The sequence below is a fragment of the Cervus canadensis genome, chromosome 4, assembly GCF_019320065.1.
Source record: "Cervus canadensis isolate Bull #8, Minnesota chromosome 4, ASM1932006v1, whole genome shotgun sequence".
NCBI classification, from domain to species: domain Eukaryota; kingdom Metazoa; phylum Chordata; class Mammalia; order Artiodactyla; family Cervidae; genus Cervus; species Cervus canadensis.
In genome coordinates this window covers 95,808,199-95,830,090 of record NC_057389.1, presented here as the reverse complement: position 1 = coordinate 95,830,090, position 21,892 = coordinate 95,808,199, and the positions used below count along the sequence as shown (strand labels likewise).

The 21,892-nt window shown below is 46.0% G+C and overlaps 1 protein-coding gene and 1 non-coding gene across 5 annotated transcripts; one reads left to right on the top strand and one right to left on the bottom strand.

Annotated features, from left to right (window-relative positions):
* Positions 1-215: 215 nt before the first annotated feature.
* Positions 216-21,087, bottom strand: CLEC17A (C-type lectin domain containing 17A). Of its 4 annotated transcripts, XR_006269124.1 has the most exons (13): positions 20,965-21,087; positions 20,748-20,825; positions 17,808-17,840; positions 17,675-17,725; positions 17,550-17,591; positions 16,956-16,997; positions 15,568-15,705; positions 15,336-15,398; positions 13,080-13,175; positions 12,707-12,858; positions 7,962-8,107; positions 6,058-6,167; positions 742-875 (listed from the first exon to the last, which is right to left on the bottom strand). XR_006269124.1 is itself a non-coding variant. In XM_043466948.1 (12 exons), the coding sequence occupies exons 1-12, from the start codon at positions 21,005-21,007 to the stop codon at positions 740-742; spliced, it is 984 nt and encodes a 327-aa protein (XP_043322883.1). In that variant the 5' UTR covers positions 21,008-21,087; the 3' UTR covers positions 216-739. The 4 variants fall into 4 exon arrangements, 3 of the variants coding, with proteins under 3 accessions (XP_043322883.1, XP_043322884.1, XP_043322885.1); XM_043466948.1 differs by lacking the exon at positions 7,962-8,107 and having other exon boundaries at positions 216-875; XM_043466949.1 differs by lacking the exon at positions 7,962-8,107 and having other exon boundaries at positions 216-875; positions 20,748-20,822.
* TRNAC-ACA lies at positions 13,794-13,865 on the top strand. Its single transcript has one exon. It is a non-coding gene; the product is annotated as a tRNA-Cys (tRNA).
* Positions 21,088-21,892: the final 805 nt, after the last annotated feature.

Genomic DNA, 21,892 nt, shown 5'->3' with positions numbered 1-21,892 from the left:
GAGACTCACTGACTTAGAGAATGAACTTGAGGCTGCCCAGGGAAAGGATGCAGGGAAGGGATAGTTAGGGAGTTGGGGATGGACATGTACTCTCTGCTATGTTTAAAACGGATAACCAACAGGGACCTACTATAGAGCACAGAGAATCCTGCTCAGTGTTATGTGGCAGCCTGGATGGGAGCGGAGTTTGGGGAAGAATGGATACGTGTGTATGTATGGCTGAGTCCCTTCGCTGCTCACCTGAAACTATCACAACATTGTTAGTTGACTATACCCCAATACGAAATAAAAAGTCTTTAAAAAATCAAAATGGACCCCAGAGAGTTCTCATTCCTCCCAGCATGTGAGGACACAGTGAGAAGATGACATCCATGAACCAGGAAGCAGGTCATCACTAAACACTGTATCTCTCTGAGCCTTGATCCTGGGCTTGTCAGCTTCCAAAACTTTGAGGGGAAAAAAATGTCTGTTATGTATAAGCCATCCAGGGTACAGTATTTGGTAACAGCTGCCTGAGCAGACTAACACACCATGCAACTGAACAAGCCCCAAGTCCTCACCCCAGAAGTGATCTGACTTGCACCACAGGGAACTTGCTGCGTCCGGGCTGCTGGTTCCATCCTGGGTGCTGCCAGTTCCCGCTGTTCATGTCAGTTCCAGAAGGGCGGGAGGTTCTCATCTCCAGGAGCCGAGGGGCATGGGGTACGGATGGACCTCCACCCAGCCTCAGCTCTGGGGTTCAACAGGAACACTTCCGCTCACAAATCCAATACGTAGTTTTGTCGCAGGAGAGGTCATTCCAGGTGCCACCCTTGTTCATGCTGGCACAGTTCTCGTTATTATAGAGGTTGTTGGGTTCCTGTGGGTCCCAAAAGCTGGACAAAGGAGAAAGTGGATATAGGGTGAGGTGAATAAATGCAGCACAGCAGATTGTTCAAGGCAGTGAAACTGCAATTCTATACAATACTGTGATGGTAGATGCATGACATCATGAGTTTGTCAAAACCCATAGAATTTTGGGAAGGTCCAATGGCTCAGCAGGTAAAGAATCCAGGAGCTGCAGGAGACGTGGGTTCAATCCCTGGGTCAGGAAAATCCCCTGGAGGAGGAATGGGCAACCCACTCCAGTATTCTTGCCTGAAAAATGCCATGGACAGAGGAGACTGGTGGGCTACAGTCCAAAGGGTTCCAAAGAGTCGGACACTACTAGCAAGCATAGATTTTTACAGCACTAAGAGTGAAGCTTAATCTGACCTATGGGCTTAGTTCATAGTAATGTGTCTATATTGGTTCATCGATCGTAACACACGCACTATATTAACGCAAGATGTTAATACTGGGGGAAAATGTGTGCAGGAGAGAAGGGATGTGGGAAACAGTGCTCCGTACCTTCTGCTCAATTTTTCTAAAAAATAACGTACTACTCAGCCACAAAAAGAATGAGATTTTGCCATTTGCAACAACATGGATAGACTTGGAGGATATTATGCTAAGTGAAGTAAGTCAGAGAAAGACAAATACTATACGATATCACTTACATGTGGAATCTGAAAAATACAACAAAATAGTGAATACGACAACAAAGAAGCAGACTCACAGAGGTAGAGAACAAACTAGAGGTTACCAGTGGGGAGAGGAGAGAGGGGCGATATAGGGTTAGGGGAGAAAGTGGTGCAAAGTATTAGGTATAAAATAAAGCGCAAGGTCTTTGTTGGTAGCACAGGGACCTCTCCTCAATAGTCTGTAATAATCTAAATGAGAAAATAATTTGAAAAATAATAGGTATACGTATATGTGTAACTGAATCACTTTGTGATACACCTGGAAAGCAAATGTAAGGCAACTGTACTCTGATATAAAATAAAAGCTATTGGGGACTTCCCAGGCAGTCCAGTGGTTAAGACTTCACCTTCCAGTTCAGGGAGTGTGGGTTTGATCCCTGGTCAGGAAGCTAAGATGCCACATGCCTCAGAGGCCAAAACACAAAACAGAAGTGATATTGTAACAAGTTCAATAAAGACTTTAAAAATGATCCACACCAAAAAAATCTTTAAAATTAAATAAAAATTACTTTTTAAAGGTAAACAATTTTTAAAATAATAAAATTTAAAAATAAGCTATAAGGATATATTGTACAACATAGGGAATATATCCAATATTTTATAACGTTAATCATTGCAAATCACTATGTTGTACACCTGTGACATATAATACTGCTTATCAACTATACTTCCACTTAAAAATAATGATAAAAGGAAAAATAAAGTCTATTAATTAAAAAAAAAAAGAATACTAGAAAAAAGAACAAGAAAAACCTTCATGATTCAGGGCTCTTTCTTCCACCCAAATCATTCCTTCAGCCTTTCAGAATTACATGAAAATGTGTTGTCCCCACCACCCCAGCAGCTTGTCTGGGCTAACTCAGCCCCATCGCCCTGTTCAGCAGAAATTCTGCAGGTTCCTGAATCAGCTTCCTGCATCTGGTCAGTTTCTGTTCTCTTCCAAAGAACATTTTTGTTGAACCACATCCCTCTCAACCTTCCAAGTAACGTAGTGTTTTAGGTCATGTTCCTTTTTTTTTAATAGGGGTATAATTGCTTTGCCGTGTTGTGTTGTTTCTGCTGTACAATGAAGTCAATCGGTTATAAGTATACATATATCCCCTCCCTCTTGGAGCTTCCTCCCACCCCATCCCCCATCCCACTCACTCAGGTCATCACAGAGCATAGAGCTTCCTGTGCATTATAGCAAGTTCCCACTAGCTATCTGTTTCACACATGGTAGTGTATACATGTCATTTGTTTGGTTTATTAGTTTTGTTCTGCTTTTATCTCACAATTTGTTCCACTCCCCCCTCCCCAACCACCACCGTGTCCACAGAGCCAAATCTGGCAATTCAGGTGCATGGGATTTATTAAAGGGTGTTCTCAGGAGAGGGAGACTGAGAGAAGAAGGATGAGGCAGGGGATAGAATTGAGCAAGGATGTGAGTTTAGCCTGGTCTAGACTCAGCCTGAACCCACAGGGAGCTCTGGAATTTGAATAGCACAACAGAGTTTTTCCAACTTGAAACCAGGGGTCCAGGCAGCTCTTAACCTGTCATTGTCTGTGGCATGACTTCAATGGGAGTGGCGTAACCTCCTAGCTGAACAGGCTTCCATTCAGCTGAGGTCACCTCTCTGAAAAAAGCATAACTGTGAGCTTTTAGCAGCCAATGCCCCCTGCTGGGGGTGCCTGCACCAGCCCCCAAACGGGATCTGAGCTGAGGACCTGCAGGGACACACCGTCCCATGCCATCTCTATTTACAGAATTCTACCTCCCTCCAGGAATCTTTAATAAAAAAACAAAATCCCCAGACAAAACACTAATATCTCTAATATACAAAGAGTTCCTAGAAGTCAATAAGAAAAAGACCAAAACTCCAATATAAAAAACACACAAAAATCTTTCCATGTGCCACAAGGAAAGATCCCATGCGCCACAACTAAGACTCAACACAGACAAATAAATATTTCTTAAAAATACACAAAATAGATGACTAGATAATTCACAGAGAAGTTAATACATATGGCTATCAAATATACAAAAAGACACTCAACCTCAAGCATAACAGAAATGCAAATTAATACTACATTGGCCTCTCAGTACCCTGCAATGACCTATGTGGGAAAAGAATCTTAAAAAGAGTGGATATATGTAAACGTATAACTGATTCGCTTCGTTGTACAGCAGAAACTAACACAATATTGTAAATCAACCATACTCCAATAAAAATTAATTTTAAAAAATACTACATTAGTATTCCATTTTTCACCTACAATTAAAACAACAAAATTCCAAAAGTTTGATGAGTGTGTGGGGAAAAAAACAAAAACAAATGTAAGTCAAGCTGGTGAGAGAATAAATTGGTATAATCATATGAGGGACAATTTGTTAATATTTACTCAAAATACAAATACAGACATGGCTATATTTATATTTTAAATAAACACAAATTTAATACACACAGTATAAATAAATACAAATTTTCCCTGGTGGCTCAGTGGTAAATAATCTGCCTGCCAGGAAAGGACACATGGGTTCGATCCCTGGTCTAGGAAGAGCCCACATGTTGGGGAGCAGCTAAGCCCGTGCAACCACGACTGCTGAGCCTGTGTTCTAGAGCCCAGGAACCGCAACTACTGAAGCCCTCACCCCCTACAGCCTGTGCTCCCAAACAAAAGAAGCCAGCACAGTAAGAAGCCGGCAGACTGCAACTAGAGAATAGCCCCCACTTGCCACAACTAGAGAAACCCCGCAGGCAGCCACAAAGACCCAGCACAGCCAAAAATGAATTTGCTAATTGGTTAAATTATTTTCATAAATAAAATTAAGTACAAATACACATTCTCCTTAAGAAGATAGAGCGTGATGGCTGACAGCATGGACTTGGAAGCCAGGGTGCGTGGCCCTACCACCCGCCAACTGCCTGACCTCGGACGATCACTTAACCCATCTGTGCCTCTCTTTCCAGGTCTTTAAATGGAGAGGATAACACTGCTTTCCTTACAGAACTACTAAGAAAATTAAATAAATGAGTTGACACAAAGAATGCCTCCCCAAATGAGATCCTGCTCATTCTTTTGGCAAATCAAAATCTTCCTCTTGGGACTTCTCCAGTGGTTAAGACTCTGAGCTTCCACTGCAGGGAGCACGGGTTTGGTCCCTGGTCAGGGAACTAAGACTCCAAATGCCGTGTGGCACAGCCAAAAATAAATAAATAAAAGATCTTTAAAAAGCATGCATCTTTAAAAAAAAAATCTTCCTCTTCCTCTTGCCCAATAGCCATGGCATCTTTTCTCTTTTTTTCCCCTCAACCATTGGTCTGAGGACTTGATATGTTTGAGCAGTTGTGCTAAAAGGCTGAGATGTTGCAAGGAGGAAAAAAAAAAGTGCAGGCACCAGAAACCCTATCAGAAAAAGAGCACCCTTGTGCTTCCCTTGTCCAGCTCTGCCTGGGATTTTTTGTGTATGTGTGTGTGTGATTGGTTGATGTGCTTTTGTTTATTGTTTTAATGTTTAATTTATTTTTTAATTGGAGGATAATTGCTTTACAATATTGTGTTGGTCTCTGCCATGCATCAGCATGAATAAGCCACAGGCATACATATGGCCCCTCCCTCTTGAACGTCCCTCCCACCTCCCGCCCCCTCCCACCCCTCTAGGCTGTCACAGGGCACCAGGTCTGAGTTCCCTGCGTCATATAGCAAACTCCCACTGGCTACCCATTTTACATACGGTAATGTATATGTGTCCAAGCTACTCTCTCAATTCATCCCACCCTCTCCATCCCCCACTGTGTCCTCAAGTTTGTTCCCTATGTCTGCATCTCCACTGCTGCCCCTGCAAATAGGTTCATCAGTTCCATCTCTCTAGGTTCCATATCTATGCATTAGTACATGATGTTTGGTTTCCTCTTTCTGACTTACTTCACTCGGTATAACAGACCCTGGGTTCGTCCACCTCCTTAGGACTGACTCAGAGGTGTTCTTTTTCATGGCTGAGTAATATTCCATTGTGTATATGGACCACAATCTTCAAAGTGAATCAGCTGTACATATACATACGCCCTCCCTTTTCTGATTTCTTTCCCAGTTAGGTCACCCCAGAGCACTGAGTTCCCTGTACTAGGCAGGAGGTTCTCATTCGTTATCTATGTTATACATAATATCAACAGTGTATATATGTCAGTCCCAATCTCCCAGTTCATCCCACGACCCCTTTCCCCCTTGGTATCTGTACATTTGTTCTCTACATTTGTGTCTCTATTTCTGCTCTGTAAATAAGATCATCTATATTAATTTTTTCAGATTCCATATAAATGCGTTAACATATGGTATTTGTTTTTCTCTTTCTGACTTACTTCACTCTGTATGACAGTCACTAGGTCCATCCACATCTCTACAAATGACCCAATTTCGTTCCTTTTTATTCAACCTGGGATTCTAAAGAATCTGCTTGTTTGGACTTCACAAAGACCTACGAGGAGGAGAGACCCAATAAGCCCTGGATACTTGCCTCAAAGTGACAGGTGACCCATCCAGCCACCTCCAGTCCCCTTCGACATTTATGTCATTCAGCCCCAGCCAGTACACCCGTGGAGATCCATGAGCTTTGGCCACAAAGTCCTGCAAGTACAAACTTCATTCAGCCATCAGTTCTTCTACACACACCCTGCTTGTCTCACATATATTCAGGGCTTGTGAACGCCACCCCAGTACCCATCCCAAATCCCCAAGGCATACAGAACAAGATCAAAACCTTCCTCCCACTTGAGCACATGCGGCGGGAATAGTCATGCTGCTTTCTCGAAAAACCTATGAACCACTCTGTGCCTCAGTTTCCACCTCTGTAAAATGGGATAATTGTAACTACCTCCTCATAGAGTTATTGAGAGGATTGAATGAATTAATATGCGTAAAGAATTCAAAACAGTGTCTGACATGCTGCAAATACTGTGACATCTTATTTTATGGAAGTATAGTAGATTTCCAATTTGCCTTGATTCATGGACCTAACATTCCAGGTTCCTATGCAATATTGCTCTTTATTGCATCGGACCTTGCTTCCATCACCAGTCACATCCACAAGTGGGTATTGTTTTTGCTTTGGCTCCATGAGAAACACTGGGCTGGATGAAGCACAAGCTGGAATCAAGATTGCTGGGAGAAATATCAATAACCTCAGATATGCAGATGACACCACCCTTATCGCAGAAAGTGAAGAAGAACTAAAAAGCCTCTTGATAAAAGTGAAAGACAGTGAAAAAGTTGGCTTAAAGCTCAACATTCAGAAAACTAAGATCATGGCATCTGGTCCCATCACTTCATGGCAAATAGCTGGGGAAATAGTGGAAACAGTGGCTGACTTTATTTTTCTGGGCTCCAAAATCACTGCAGATGGTGATTGCAGCCATGAAATTAAAACACGCTTACTCCTTGGAAGGAAAGTTATGACCAACCTAGACATAATATTAAAAAGCAGAGACATTACTTTGCCAACAAAGGTCCATCTAGTCAAGGCTATGGGTTTTCCAGTGGTCATGTATGGATGTGAGAGTTTGACTGTAAAGAAAGCTAAGCGCCAAAGAATTGATGCTTTTGAACCATGATGTTGGAGAAGACTCTTGAGAGTCCCATGGACTGCAAGGAAATCCAACCAGTCCATCCTAAAGGAAATCAGTCCTGGGTGTTCATTGGAAGGACTGATGCTGAAGCTGAAACTCCAATCCTTTGGCCGCCTCATGTGAAGAGTTGACTCATTGGAACAGACCCTGATGCTGGGAGGGTTTGGGGGCAGGAGGAGAAGGGGACGACAGAGGATGGGGATGGTTGGATGGCATCACCGACTCAATGGAGATGAGTTTGAGTAAACTCCGGGAGTTGGTGATGGACAGGGAGGCCTGGCGTGCTGCGATTCATGGGGTCGCAAAGAGTCGGACACGACTGAGCGACTGAACTGAACTGGACTGAGATTTCCAACGTTGCGTTAGTTTCTCACAAAGTGAATCAACTATGTGTGTGCATATATCCCTTTCCTCTTAATTAGCCTCCAATGAAAATAAATAAGTTAATTAAAAAAAATCCCTTCCCTCTGGAGCCTCCCTCCCACCACCTCCATCCCACCCTCTAGGTCATCACAGAGCAATGAGCTGAGCCCCCTGCACTATACAGCAGTTTCCCACCAGTCATCTGTTTTACACACGGTGGTGGGTACATGTCAGTGCTACTTTCTCAATTCAATGCACCCTCTGCTCCCCACCCCAGGACCACTCTCCCCATGTCCATTCTCTATATCTGCATCTCTATTCTTGCCCTGCAAATACGTTTGTCACTACTATTTTTCTGTATTCCATACAGTACTGCAACATCTTAACATTTAACGGATAATTTAAGGAACATTCTAATAATAACAACTGATACCTTGGATTTCCTGGTACTTTCACACTCCCAACCCCTGCAGTCCTAAGCAACATCCAGGCAAAAAAGGAATTCATTGCTTCAGAAAAAGAACGCGGGGGAGGGGAGAAATAGGAGATTCCCAGCTTTTGTATTTCCAACGCCCAGGCCTTTGGGAGGAAAGAAAGGACTTGGATCAAAGATGATTTATCACATATTTATCATATATCATGATTTAAAGCAACTCCTGGAGTTCCCTAATGGTACAGTGGGTAAGAACCTGCCTGCCAACATAAAGAACACAGTTCGATCCCTGGTCCAGGAAGATCCCACCTGCCGCAGAGCAGCTAAAGCCCACGTGCCACAGCTACTGAGTCTGCATGCTGCAACTACAGAAAACCACGCATCTAGAACCCGTGCCCCACAACAAGAGAAGCCACCGCAATGAGAAGCCCAAACTTCACAAGGAAGAGTGGCCCCTGCTCAATGAAACCAGAGAAACCCCACATGCTGCCATTTGTAGCACCATGGATGGGCCTAGAGAGTGTCATGCTGAGTGAAGTCAGACAGCAAAGGAGAAATATCCTATGACATCTCTTATGCATGGACACTAGAAAGAATTGATACAAATGAACTTACAAAACAAGAGACTCACAGACTTAGAAAACAAACATGGTTGCCAAAGGGAAGTGATATAGCTCAGGAGTTTGGGAAGGTCATGCACACACTGCTACATTTAAAATAGATAATCAACAAGGACCTATTGTGTAGCACATGGAACTCTACTCAATGTCACGTGCCAGCCTGGATGGAAGAGGGATTTGGGGGAGAATGGATACATGTATATGTATGGCTGAGTCCTTTCACTGTTCCTTTCACCTGAAACTACCATGATATTGCTAATCGGTTACACCCCAATACAAAATTAAAAAATTAAAGTTTGAAATAAATCAATAAATTTTTTAAGAGAACCAGCATAGTGAAAAATAAATAAGTAAAAATTTAAAAATAAAGCAACTCCTCTCCAGGCAAACTGATCTATGGTAAGGAAACCAGACGTAGTTTCCTGGGGTGGGTGGGGGTGACTGGAAAGATGGCATGAGAGAACTCCCTGGGCTGTGGAAACATTCTAAATTTTGACTGGGTTGACAGTTACACAGATGCCTACATATGCCAAAACTCAGTGAATGTACACTTAAGATCTGTGCATTTTACTCTACGCAAATCATGTCTCACTCACTCAATCTTATTCAAGACCAAGATTCCCTAAAAGATAAAGACGAGAGATGGCAATGGGAAAGACGCCACAGAGATGTAGACGCGGTGGGTGCCGGGAAGAGGGCTCTGCATTTCGTTCTCTGGTAGAGCCTGAAGTGATGGCCAAAACCCCAGATGGATATGAAAACTCTAAAAAGTAGAGGGACTCTGGACCTTGTTTCTTGGGTAAAACCCCAGAGAAGTATCAGGAAATCAGAAAGAGCAAAGCGCTGCTCAGCCCATCAAATTAGCATAGTGCCCTGAAGCTGAAACTCCAATACTTTGACCACCTGATGTGAAGAGCCAGCCCGTTGAAAAAGCCCCTGATGCTGGGAAGGATTGAGGGCAGGGGGAGAAGGGGACGGCAGAGGATGAGATGGTTGGATGGCATCACCGACTCAATGGACATGAGTCTGAGTAAACTCCGGGAGATAGTGGAGGACAGAGGAGTCTGGCGTGCTGCAGTCCATGAGGTCACAAAGAGTCGGACATGACTTAGTGACTGGATAACAACAACAACTAGTATACAGTAGGTGTTCAAGAAATGTTGATTGAAATAATAAGTGAGCTACACAGGCTTCCCAGGTGGCTCAGCAGTAAAGAATCCACCTGCAAATGCAGGAAACACGGATTCAATCCCTGGGTCAAGAAGATCCCCTGGTAAAGGAAATGGCAACTCTCTCTAGTATTCTTGTCTGGAAAATCCCATAGACAAAGGAACCTGGTGGGCTACAATCCATGGGGTCACAAAAGAGTCAGACACGACTTAATGACTAGAAAAGTGAGCTACACCCTTTGCACAGGTTATCTCATTTGATCTTCATGGTGACTCACTGAAGCAAGGATTATTAACCCCACTTTACAGATGGGAAAATTGAGGCACAGAGCAGTTAAGTAATTTGTCCAGGATCATTCACCCAGTGGATGTCCCAGTGGATACCAGCTTGGAACAAAGATATTGAGGACCAGATACGCACTCCCCTCCAAGCCATCCCTACTCATAAGAAAAACAGATGATCCCAACTGACTGAGATGAAATCCCACCTTGGTATAACAGGAGCTCAAAAGAGGAAGGAAATGAGTTATTTAAAGCAAAGTTATATTTCTTAATTACCTGAGTTTAGTTGTTGTTTAGTTGGAATATGACTTACACCTGACCCATTCACATCATCTAATCTAATCTCAAAAAAAAAACCCTGTATTAACTATTCAATACAAATGATGCTATGAAACAGAAGGACTTTTTTAAAACAGAGAAGATACAGAGGGAAAAAATAAGATGGTAGCCTAAATCCAACCAAATCAATAATTACATTAAATGTAAATGATCTTCTGCTGGGTCATATGGCAGTTTTTCCTTTTTTTCTCTTTTTTTTAATATTTACTATTTTTATGTATTTATTTGGCTGTGCCAGATCACAGTTGTGGCATGTGGGAATCTCCAGTTGCAGCATGCAGGATTCAGTTCCTGGACCAGGGCTTGAACCCAGGCCCGCTACATTGATAGCATGCAGTCTTGGCCACTGTACCACCAGGAAAGTGAAAGTCGCTCAGTCATGTCTGACTCTTTGCGACCCCATGGACTATACAATCCGTGGAATTCTCCAGGCCAGAATACTGGAATGGGTAGTCTTTCCCTTCTGCAGGGGATCTTCCCAACCCAGGGATCGAACCCAGGTCTCCCTCATTGCAGTCAGATTCTTTACCAGCTGAGCCACCAGGGAAGCCCAAGAATACTGCAGTGGGTAGAAGTTCCCATATGGTAGTTTTATTCCTAGTGTTTTAAGGAATTGCCACTCGTGCGTGAATGCTCAGGCGTGTCTGACTCTTTGCGACCCCATGGACTACAGCCTGCCAGGCTTCTCTGTCCATGGGATTTCCCAGGCAAGAATATTGGAGCAGGTTGCCATTTCCTACTCCAGAGGATCTTCCCGACCCAGGGATCAAACCCACGTCTCCTATGCCTCCTGCATTGGCAGGCGGATTTTTTTTTTTTTAACCACCGAGCCACCTAGGAACTGCCATGCTCTTCTCCATAGTGGGTGTATCAGCTTACACTCGCATCAACATTGTAGATAAGTGGATAAAGACGATCTGGTACATATGCACAATGGAATACTACTCAGCCCTAAAAGAATGAATTTGAACCAGTTGCAGTGAGCTGGATGAACAAAGAGTGAAGTAAGTCAGAGAGAGAAAAACAAATATCATATATTAATGCATATGTATGGACTCTAGAAAAATGGTACTGATGAACCTATCTGCAAGGGAGGAATGGAGACATAAATGTAGAGAAGGGACTGTGGACACGGTTGGGGAAGCAAAGGGTAGGACAGATTGAGAAAGTAGCATTGACATATGTACGCTATCACATGTAAGACAGTTAGAAGTTGTTGTCTAACACAGGGAGCCCAACTTAGAGCTCTGTGACAACCAAGAGGGGTAGGATGCAAACGGGGAGCAAGGCTCAAGAGGGAGGGATATATACATATAGTTATGACTGATTGGGCTTCCCTGATAGCTCAGTTGGTAAAGAATACACCTGCAATGCAGGAGACCTGGGTTCGATCCCTACAGAACCAACACAACATTGTAAAGCAATTATCTTCTAATTAACAAATTTTTTAAATCTGTAAATGATTTTATAATACCAATTAAAAGCCAGAGATTCTCAGATTGAATTAAAAAAAAAAAATAAGACCCCACTATATGCTGTCAACAAGAAATCTTAAAATAATGACACAGGTTAAAATTAAAAGGATGGGGAAAAATAAACCCGGCAAACACTAATAATCAAATAGTGCTAGGAGTTTTATGGTCAAGAACAAAACTAGCTTCCTGGGCTCAACCCCCAGCTCTGACATTTACTAGTTGTAACAAGCAAGCTGCTTGAGTGAAATAAGCCTCAGCTTTGTCCTCTGTGAAATGCTGATATGTAATGATATGCACCGTGTACAAATGGTCTTTTCACCTAGCTTTGGTCGTATTAAGTCATTAAAGTTACCTACACTTATTTCAATTCTCCTAGTACATACACACAGATGAAACTGTCTTTTTCTATCACCTTAAAACATAACAGTGCCCATGTGACTTTCTTTGTGAGTGCATGTAGGTAGAAATTTTGCCTCAAACACTTCCACCATTGAGCTACAGGGACTGGCTGTTATTTTAGCATAACATAAGCTCTCCTGACTCTCACCTAATTTATAGGGCTGTTGTTAGAATTATGTTAATGCGTGTAAGATATCTGGAATACAGCCTAGAGAACAGAAAGTGCTACCAAAGAGATAGCCATTATTATACCTCCATGTTAGAGAGGAAACTGAGACTCAGATTGGATAAGTCAACACAATCAGGATTTGAACTCAAGCAGTGACCTCAATATTAAAAGTTCTAGTGACTCAAAAACAATTCCAGTTTCTCTACATGCAGGCCAGGGAAGGATGTGTAAATCCTAGGAGAGAGGCAGGCTGGCCCTGCTGGTTCTCAGGGGTGTGGAAGGGACAGCTCACCTGTTCATCAGAGTTACTGATGATGACCAAGTGAGAGTAATTCTCCTGGCAGAATGTCCGGGCTTCATCCCATGTCTTGGTGCTTGGAGAGAAGTAGTAACACTTACCCTGAAAAGGGAGCCAGCCTTCAGGGCAGGTGACCCTGGTACAGTCTGGGGACAGGATAGGATTCTGTCAGAGTGGCCCCAGAACCAGAGTAATGTACATGGTATGCCATGTACAGGTGTTCAGGCTGTGCACTGCTCAACTCTAGCGGGGGTTGGGAGGGAACCAATCACATAGATTGCACTGAGAATCACTCCCAGTGATTTGTGCTCTGTACTGGCTCCACCATGCCCCCACAACTCAGGGTAGTTCCCCAAGTCCCACTTACCTAATAAGCCCCGAAGTTCCAGCAGGGACTGGTTGGTGTCAGCTCTTATGCGCTCAAGGTCCTTCTTCAGGCCAGCTAACCCCACCATGCCGGTCACTGTCAGCAGGAATGGGCTGAACAGTTAGAGACCCAAACCCCCATCTACCCACCTACCAATCCCTGACTGCAGACACACCAGGCAGAGGCAGGAGCTGTGTTCCCCATCACACCCATGTTCCAGTGGGTGATACTGAAACTCAGAAAGCAACATGGTCAGGGCCCAAGAGAAGTCCTAGAGTTACTCAGAGGGGAGATTAATCCCTGAGGCTTGAGGAAGAGTAGAGATGGTGGGCTTCCTGGAGGAGGCAGGTTTTAAAGGGAAATGGTGGTTCTGTATTAGTGAGGAGGCTCAATAGTCAGGGGCCACCTTGGAAGCAAAGATCCAGAGGCAAGCATGTTGGGAAAGGCTAGTGCAGTAAAAGTCAAGGAGAATCTCACAGGAGCTTGAGCTCCAAGTGGGATGAGGTCTGACGTTTGGGTCCTTGAATGCCAAGCCAAAAGTTTTGTATTGGACTCTGGGAAGTGAGAAGCTGATGGTTTTTGAGTGTAAGAGTGGGTTGGTCTGAAGTGTGGGGTGAGGGAGTGTGGAATGGAGCAATATTCAGATATCACCAATCATAGTGAAGGCCTCTTCTACAACGAATGTGTTCCCACTACTCTCACACAAATCTGCCCTCTTGGGTGGCTCAGATGGTAAAGCGTCTGCCTACAATGCAGGAGACCCGGGTTCAATCCCTGGGTCAGGAAGATCCTCTGGAGAAGGAAATGGCAACCCACTCCAGTACTCTTGCCTGGAAAATCCCATGAACAGAGGAGTGTGGTAGGCTACAGTCCATGGGGTTGCAAAGTGTCGGACAAGACTGAGCGACTTCACTTTCACTTTTCAATACTCCCCAGGGTCATCAACAGATGACACTTCAACTAGACAAAATAGAAATATTAGATAAATAACTCAATAGATATGTAGGTAGATAGATGATATATAGATGATTGATAAATAGATAATAGATTATTGATGAAGAAATAGATAATTGAAGATAGATAACTAGATAGATAGATGATAGATGATTGACAAATAGATAATAGTAGATAGATAGATAACATGTATGTTATCCTTGACACTCTTTCCTCTCACCCATCACCATTCCCACTCACCCATCCCCAAGGTCAGTCAATTTTACCTCCTAAACCTTTCTACTCTACCTACTTCTCTTCAACCCCAGAGCCACAACCCTCAGTGAAGCAACCATCCTCTCTCAACTACCCATCCTCCTCCCTTGTACTTAAATGTTGCCTCCTACCACAGGGCCTCTGCACATGCCTGAGATTCTCAACTCCTTACCTAGTTAATTCCCCATTTCCTGAGTCTAACAGATTCACTGCATTCCCTGCCCTCATTGGCCACAAGGTTCCTGATGAAGCAGACAGTTCATCACATAACTAACTCATGATAAATGTCATGAAACAGAAATTCAAGAGGCACGGAGAGACCATAACAGGGTCTGAGCCTCAACTGGAGGTGTGGAAAGGCTGCCCTCGCTATGGTAAGTTAAAGAGGACTGCAAATTCTTTGTCCTTCCCCCAAGGAGTGGCAGGATTACCTACCCTCCTTCTGAATCTAGGCTGGTCCTGTGACTAGTTTTGACCAACAGAGTGCAGTGGACTTGTGGCTGTGTCATTCTGAAGCTGAGCCCTAACACCACCATGCTGTGAGGAAGCTCAAGTTACGCATGTGGAGAGAGGAGCACCCAGGAACCAGCCATGTGAGTGAAGCTTTCTGGAACCGTCCAGCCCAGTCCAGCTACCCAATGACACCAGCTCACCCCACAAAGAGTGGATGTACCGTGCTGAGCTGTTCTGAATTCCTGCCTTGTAGATTTGCTCCCAGTGACAATGCTGGGAGGAAATAAAAGCCATGTTTCTTTGCAATCACCCCCCAGAAAAATGACCACATTTCCAGCACTCGACAACCACAGTGACTTTTGGCCACCATATTGGAAAATGGTGGAGGTCTAGATACATGCATGTATGCGTGCGCACACACACACTCCATAGGGACAGGGACTCTGTTGTGCTCACCCTCCTAAGCACCCAGCCCCCACCCTGGCACCTAGCACAGTGCCTGGCAAACACGGTTGGGGTTGGGGGTGATGAAGCTGGATTTGCCAATCATGTTGGTGCTCAGCATGGCTGGAAGGGATGATTGACACCACTCACCATTCGCTCGCCATGCCATATGCTGGAAGGTCAACATCCTCAGTTCTTCCACCACCTCCTGGTCTATGAGAAGGAGTCCAACGTGAGCCCAAGCCCTCCCATTTGTTGTTGTTGTTCTTGTTTAATCACTAAGTCGTGTCCGACTCCTCTGCAACCCCATGGACTGTGGCCCCCAAGGCCTCCCATACCCCTTGCCCAGTTTCTCTGCATGCCCCTTTCTCGCTTTACTCACACTTGATCAGAGTCACAACCAGACTGGTGCAGCCCATGAGCAGTGACACCACCACCAGCAGACACAGGTACACCAACAGTCTCTCCTGGTAACACATAAGACCTCCGAACTTCTGACTGACCCAGGGCACTGGAGTTGCTGGGGGGTGGAGATGGGGACAGAGACACTGACACTGGTGCTTCAGACAGGGAGGAAAGGACCCTTGAGCTTTTCTCCAAGAGTGGGGATGGAGTGGAGGGGTGCAAAGGATTAAGGTCGTGACTGGATCATCAGGTGGGGTCAGCAAGAGAATGCCAAACAGAGCAAACCCTGAAGAAGCCCAGAATGATTGTGGACTACATCCTGTGTGCCCAGCATCCTGTCACACCCTTATAATCTTCTTGAATCCTCACCCTTATGACATAGGTTTAATTGTTCCCATTTTGCACATAAGTAAACTGCAGGCGTAGAGAGGTTGTGCATAACCTGGACCCAGTTCTTCTCTTTTTTATCCTTTTTTTTTAAATTGGGTATAACTGCTTTACAATATTGTGTTAGTTTTTGCTGTACAATGAAGTGAATCAGCTATATACATATATCAGTATACATACAGTGTATACGTATATATACTATATAGAGAGTACATATATATCCCCTCTCTTGAGCCTCCCGCCCCATCCCCACCCCACTAGGTCATCTCAGAGCTAGGCTCCCTCTGCTATGCAGCCCTTCCCACTAGCTGTCTACTTTTATACAGGGTGGTGTATACATGCCAATGCCACTCTCTCAATTCATCCCACCCTCTCCTTCCTCCACTGTGTCCACATGCCCATTTTCTACACCTGCGTCTTTATTCCTGCCCTGCATATATCTGTACCATTTTTCTAGATTCCATGTATATGTATTAATATGCAGTATCTGTCCTTCTCTTTCTGACTTACTTCACTCTGTATGACAGACCCTAGCTCCATCCACATCCCTACAGATGACCCAATTTCATTCCTTTTTATGTCTGAGTAATATTCCATGATATATAGGTACCACACCTGCAGTATCCATTCACCTGTCAATGGACATTTAGGTTGCTTCCATGTCCTGGCTGTCATAAATAGTACCCAGCTCTTCTCTTTAACATTTAGGATGTATCGTCTTTTATGCTCCAGCAGCCCCCCACCCAAGTTGCTCCCCAGGGGCCCAAACTATGGACACTTGCATCCCCTAACTTACATGCAAACGGGAGGTAGGGCTTGAGGAGTACCTGGTAGACATCCTGGGTCCCTAGGGGTCTGGTCTAGACTCAAAAAGGAGGAGCTTGGAAAGGAAATGTTTCTCTCCCAGGGCCTAACTCCAGAGCTTACACACACTGGTCACCGTGGGAGGGGAGACAGAAGCACACCCAAAGGACTTACTGGCTACAGGTGACTGGGATGGAAGTTGCATCAGATCAGTGCCTGGGAGAAAGGCAAGAGAAGTTTATTCAGAAGTCACTGAAAGACTTTGTCTTCCAAGATTAACAACCTCCCCCAAGCCCTCTGATTTGTTCTCTGATCAGAATTGGGGAATGGAGGGGACTTCCCTGGTGGCACAGTGGATGAGAATCCGGCTGCCAATGCAGGGGACATGGGTTCTATCCCTGGTCCAAGAAGATCCCACATGCCTCGGAGCAAGTAAGCCCATGCACCACAACTACTGGGCCCGTGCTCTAGAGCCCGGGAACCACAGCTGTTGAGCCCAAGTGTGCCAACTCCTGAAGCCCACGCACCCTGGGGCCTAGGCTCTGCAACAAGGGAAGCCCACCCATCTCAACTGGAGAGTAGCGTCCGCTCACCGCAACTAGAGAAGAGCCTGGGCAGCAAAGAAGACCCAGCTGAAAGACTTTGTCTTCCAGGATCAACAGCCTCCCCCCAAGCCCTCTGATCTGTTCTCTGGTCAGAATTGGGGACTGGAGTAAGGACTTCCAAGTGCCCCTCTAGGATGTCGTAATGGGCATCCCTACAGCTCACCCAGCTGAGGCGTCAAGCTGGTGACCGGGGTGACGTTCAGGCCTGGAAGGGATCAGAAAGACAGAAGTCAGGCACAGCAGGACCTCAGCCAAGGGAACAGGATGCTCCCGGCCCTGGATCCTCACCCGTGTTCTTCGGGAGCTTACAGGGAAGTGGGGGCCTCTCCGATTTCTTTCCTGAGGAGGGAGGAACGGTTGCTCAGGCTCAGAGCAGGACCAAGCCAGCGCTGGGTCTCTGATACCCCCAGCCCCAGCTCACCTGCCCTCGGAGGTCTTGGTGGAGCCATCCAACCTGGGGAAGAGAAGCTCAGAGTCAGGGCTGGTCCAAGGATGGGACTGGGGTGGAAGCCAGTGATGGAAACAGGGTTGAGATTGCAGGGGAGGCTTAGGGATGGGGTTGTGCATGAGAATGGAACTGGACTTAGGGATGGGGACAGGGTTAAGATCCAGTGACCAGGGACTTCCCTGTGGTCCTCCCAATGCAGGGGGCCCGGGTTCAATTCCTGGTCAGGGAACTAGATCCCATAAAAGAAAGAAAAAAGTGAAAGTGTTAGTAGATCAGTCGTGTCCGACTCTGAGACCCCATGGACTGTAGCCCGCCAGGCTCCTCTGTCCATGGAATTCTCCAGGCAAGAATACCGGAGTGGGTAGCCATTCCCTTCTCCAGGGGATCTTCCCGACCAAGGGATTGAACTCGAGTCTCCTACATTTTGAGGGCGAATTCTCTTCTGTCTGAGGCACCAGGGAAGCCCACAAAGATTCGGCTTGCTGAAACTAAAGAAAGATCCCCTGTGCCACCATTGAGACCTGGTGCAGCCAAAAAAAGAGAAAAATATACAATGACCAGCCTCCTGAATTACCAGGACTTTCCTAATTTTAAAGCTGGAAGTCTCAGATTCCAGGAAATCTTTCATCCCTGGATAAACTGGGACGGTTGATTACTCTAAGTTAAAGACACAAGTGAGGTTGAATATGGGAATAGAGTGAGGTTAAGATTGGGGGACTTCCTTGGTGGTCCAACAGCTAAGACTCCACGCTCCCATTGCAGGGGGTCTAGGTTCAATCCCTGGTCTGGGAACTAGGTCCCACATGCCACAGCTGAATGAAACTGTTAAGATTCCATGTGCTAAAACTAAGTTCTGTTGCAGTCAGATAAGTAAACAATTTTTTTTTAAGGTTAGGGGACTTCCCTGGAGGTCCAGTGGTTGAGAATCCGCCTTCCAATGCAGGGGATACAGGTTAGATTCCTGGTAGGGAAACTGAGATCACACATGGGGCAGCTAAGCCCACAAACTCTAGAGCCTGAGCACCACAAGGAAGAAACCCCCACGCCTCAACTAAGACCCGACTTGGCCAAATAAATTAATTTTAAAAAAAAAAGGTTAGGGTTGATATAAGGGTTTGGATTGCAGTGAGGATGGGGCTGAAAGAAGGCTCATGGGAGTAGGGTGATGATTCAGGATGTGGTTGCGGGGGTGACGATTCAGGATGTGGTTGGGGGGAAGAATGTGGTTGTAGCTACATTTGGGGACGGGGGGGAAGCTGAGGCTGGTTTGTAGTTGTGTAGGGCTTGGTGATGGCTTTGGATCTGGACATAGAGATGGGATGGAGCCAGGCCTGAATTTGGAGATGAGGGGGTCTAAATCTGGGGAAGAGGTGACCTTGAAGACAGGGATGGGGGGCCTCTCTGGCAGTCCATTGACTGAGATTCTGCACTTCCACTGCAGGGATGAGGGTCAGGGAACTAAGACCCCCTAGGCCACGTGGCACAGCCAAAACAAATAAATGCGATTTTTTTTATTTAAAAAAAAAGACAGGGATGGGGTGGGGGGCATGGAGTTGGGCTTGGGGATCATGTTGGGACCAGGTTGGAGTTGAAGATGGACAATAAAAGAGCCAAGCCCAGGGCACCTCCTAACTCCTACCGAGCCCCAAGGTGCTCTGGGACCTCCCAGACTGACTCCACTCTAGACTCATAAGTGGGGGACGTGGATCCACCTGGAATGCCAGCCCCCCACCCCGACCCTGTCCAATGACATTCAGGGGCCCTGGTGGGAGTTGGTTCAGGGAAACCTCAAAGCCTCCACTTTTCTTTTTTTTTTTTGGCTGCACCACAAAGCCTTCAGGGCTTCCCTGGTGGCTCAGTGGTAAAGAATCCAACTGCCAATGCAGGAGATGCAGGTTCATTCCCTGAGTTGGGAAGATACCATAGAGAAGGAAATGGCAACCCTCTTCAGTATTTGTGCCTGGGAAAACACATGGACAGAGGAGCCTGGCGGGCTACAGTCTGTGGGGTTGCAGAGTCAAGACACGACTGACCACACATACACATAGCTTTCAGGATCTTAGTTTCCCAACCAGGAACTGAACCCCGGCTGTGGCAGTGAAAGCGCCAAGTCCTAACCACCAGACCACCAGGGAATCCCTAAAGCCTCCACGTTTATATACCCTTATCGGACTCTTATTGAGTCCCCAGCCAGGTGTGGATCATTCAAGTCTAATTTGGGTCCTGGGTGCGAATGCAAAGAGGTTGAGGAAATACTGGTCCCTGAACAGCTTCTAAAAGCCTGGCACTCATGTCTCAGGGCTTTGCATCCACCAGTTCTTTTGGGAGCTCCTTTCCTTAACAAACTCCTATTCACTCCTCAAGTCTCACTCCAATGACCCTCGTCTGACCCCCAATTCTCCCACTAATGCAGGCAGAGCCCTCAATTACCCTCAGGATTTCCCCAATTTCCTACTCCTTCCCCTCTCTGACTTGCTCACCCAAGACTGTGCACAGAACTGAGTGTGTGTGTGTAGGTTGCTCAGTCATGTCTGACTCTCAGCGACCCCATGAACTGTAGCCCACCAGGCTCCTCTGTCCATGGAATTCTCTCAGTACTGGAGTGGGCTGCCATTCCCTTCTTTAGGGGATCTTCGTGGCCCAGGGATAGAACCCAGGTCTCCCGCATTGCAGGCAGATTCTTTACCCTCTGAGCCACCAGGGAAGCCCGTGTACACACAACTGCCTCCCCCGTCAGACTGAGAGACCCTCAAGAGGGAGGCATGGGCGCTCCCACCATTGTGGTGCCCAGCATGAGCAGGCTGACCGTGTGTGTCTGCTGTGCCCAGCTAATTCCCCCCGGGGAGTCTGCTCCCCACCCTTCATCCCTCAGGCTGCACATCTCTTCACCTGGCCTCAGAGAGGTCCTCTTACCTGGCTTGGGAGGAAGGTCCTTGTAGGGTGGCGTCATGTTCTCATAGTCGTCATCATCATCCTCTTCCATGGACCCTTCTAGAGGGAAGGCAAGTGAGAGCCCAGCCCACCCTCTCCTCTGTCCCTCACACCCTGGTCTCCAGCCCCAAGGTGGGAACACTGCAACCTGGGTCCCTACAACCCCTGGCCCCCAGCCCACGCCTGGCCAGGGCCATACCCGGCAGGTCCCGGCACCCAGCGTTGGTATACAGGGCACACATGGGTGCAGTTAATTCCAGGAGCCTGAGGAGGGGCAGGCAGAGCCTGCCAGCTTCCACTGCTTGTGTCCCCAGCTCAGGTGTCTGGGGCTTTTCTCAGTTCCTTTTTTCTTTTTCTTTAATAATCAAGAACATGCAAATCCCTCTGGAGGGCAACACCCCAGACCACACACACACACACACACACACACACACACACACATTTCCCCCCAGTTTGAATTCATGCATAGAAGTAACAATGACAACAGCCCCTGCATCTGACTTCCCACCGAGACCAAGCCCTGGGTGAAAAAGATGGAGCAGCTCCTGTCTTCAAGGAACCATCAGTTGAGACAGGAAAGATGATACACCTGTAAAGAAATACAGAAATAAGCAATACAGTTTGGTTTTTCATTTTATTTCCAGAAGCAACAAAGTATTATTTTAAAATAAGATAAAATAGGGTAAAGGGATGGGATGGGGGCTAATGTAGAGAGGTGATCAGGGAAGGCCTCCTGGAAGCAGTGACATTTGCAACAAGACGTTAAAGTGATCGGTGCTAAGTACTCCCACATTCCACAGTGAAGTTCTAGGCTCCCTATAGCTACATAAGACATAACCCCCAAAACTTCATGACTGGGCTTCCCTGGTGACTCAGTGGAATCCACCTGCCAATGCAGGAGACACAGGTTCGATCCCTGGTCAGAGAAGATCCTACATGATGTGGAGCAACTAAGCCCATGCACCACAACTCTTGAGCCTGCATGCCCTAGAGCCCATGCTCCACAACAAGAGAAACCCTTGAACAGCAACTAGCGTACCCCCCATTTGCCGCAACTAGAGAAAGCCCAGCACAGCAATGAAGACTCAACACAGCCAAAAATAAATAAAAAATTTTTAAAGCAAAAA

Excerpts from the sequence above, each read along its gene's own strand:
- CLEC17A (XM_043466948.1), bottom strand. The coding sequence starts at position 21,007 with ATGTGTGCCCTGTATACCAACGCTGGGTGCCGGGACCTGCCGG. Across the intron at positions 16,998-17,549 it reads CAGCTTGACGCCTCAGCTGG|GCACTGATCTGATGCAACTT; the intron begins GTGAGCTGTAGG and ends CCTTTCTCCCAG. Across the intron at positions 15,399-15,567 it reads GGTTGTGACTCTGATCAAGT|ACCAGGAGGTGGTGGAAGAA; the intron begins GTGAGTAAAGCG and ends TCCTTCTCATAG.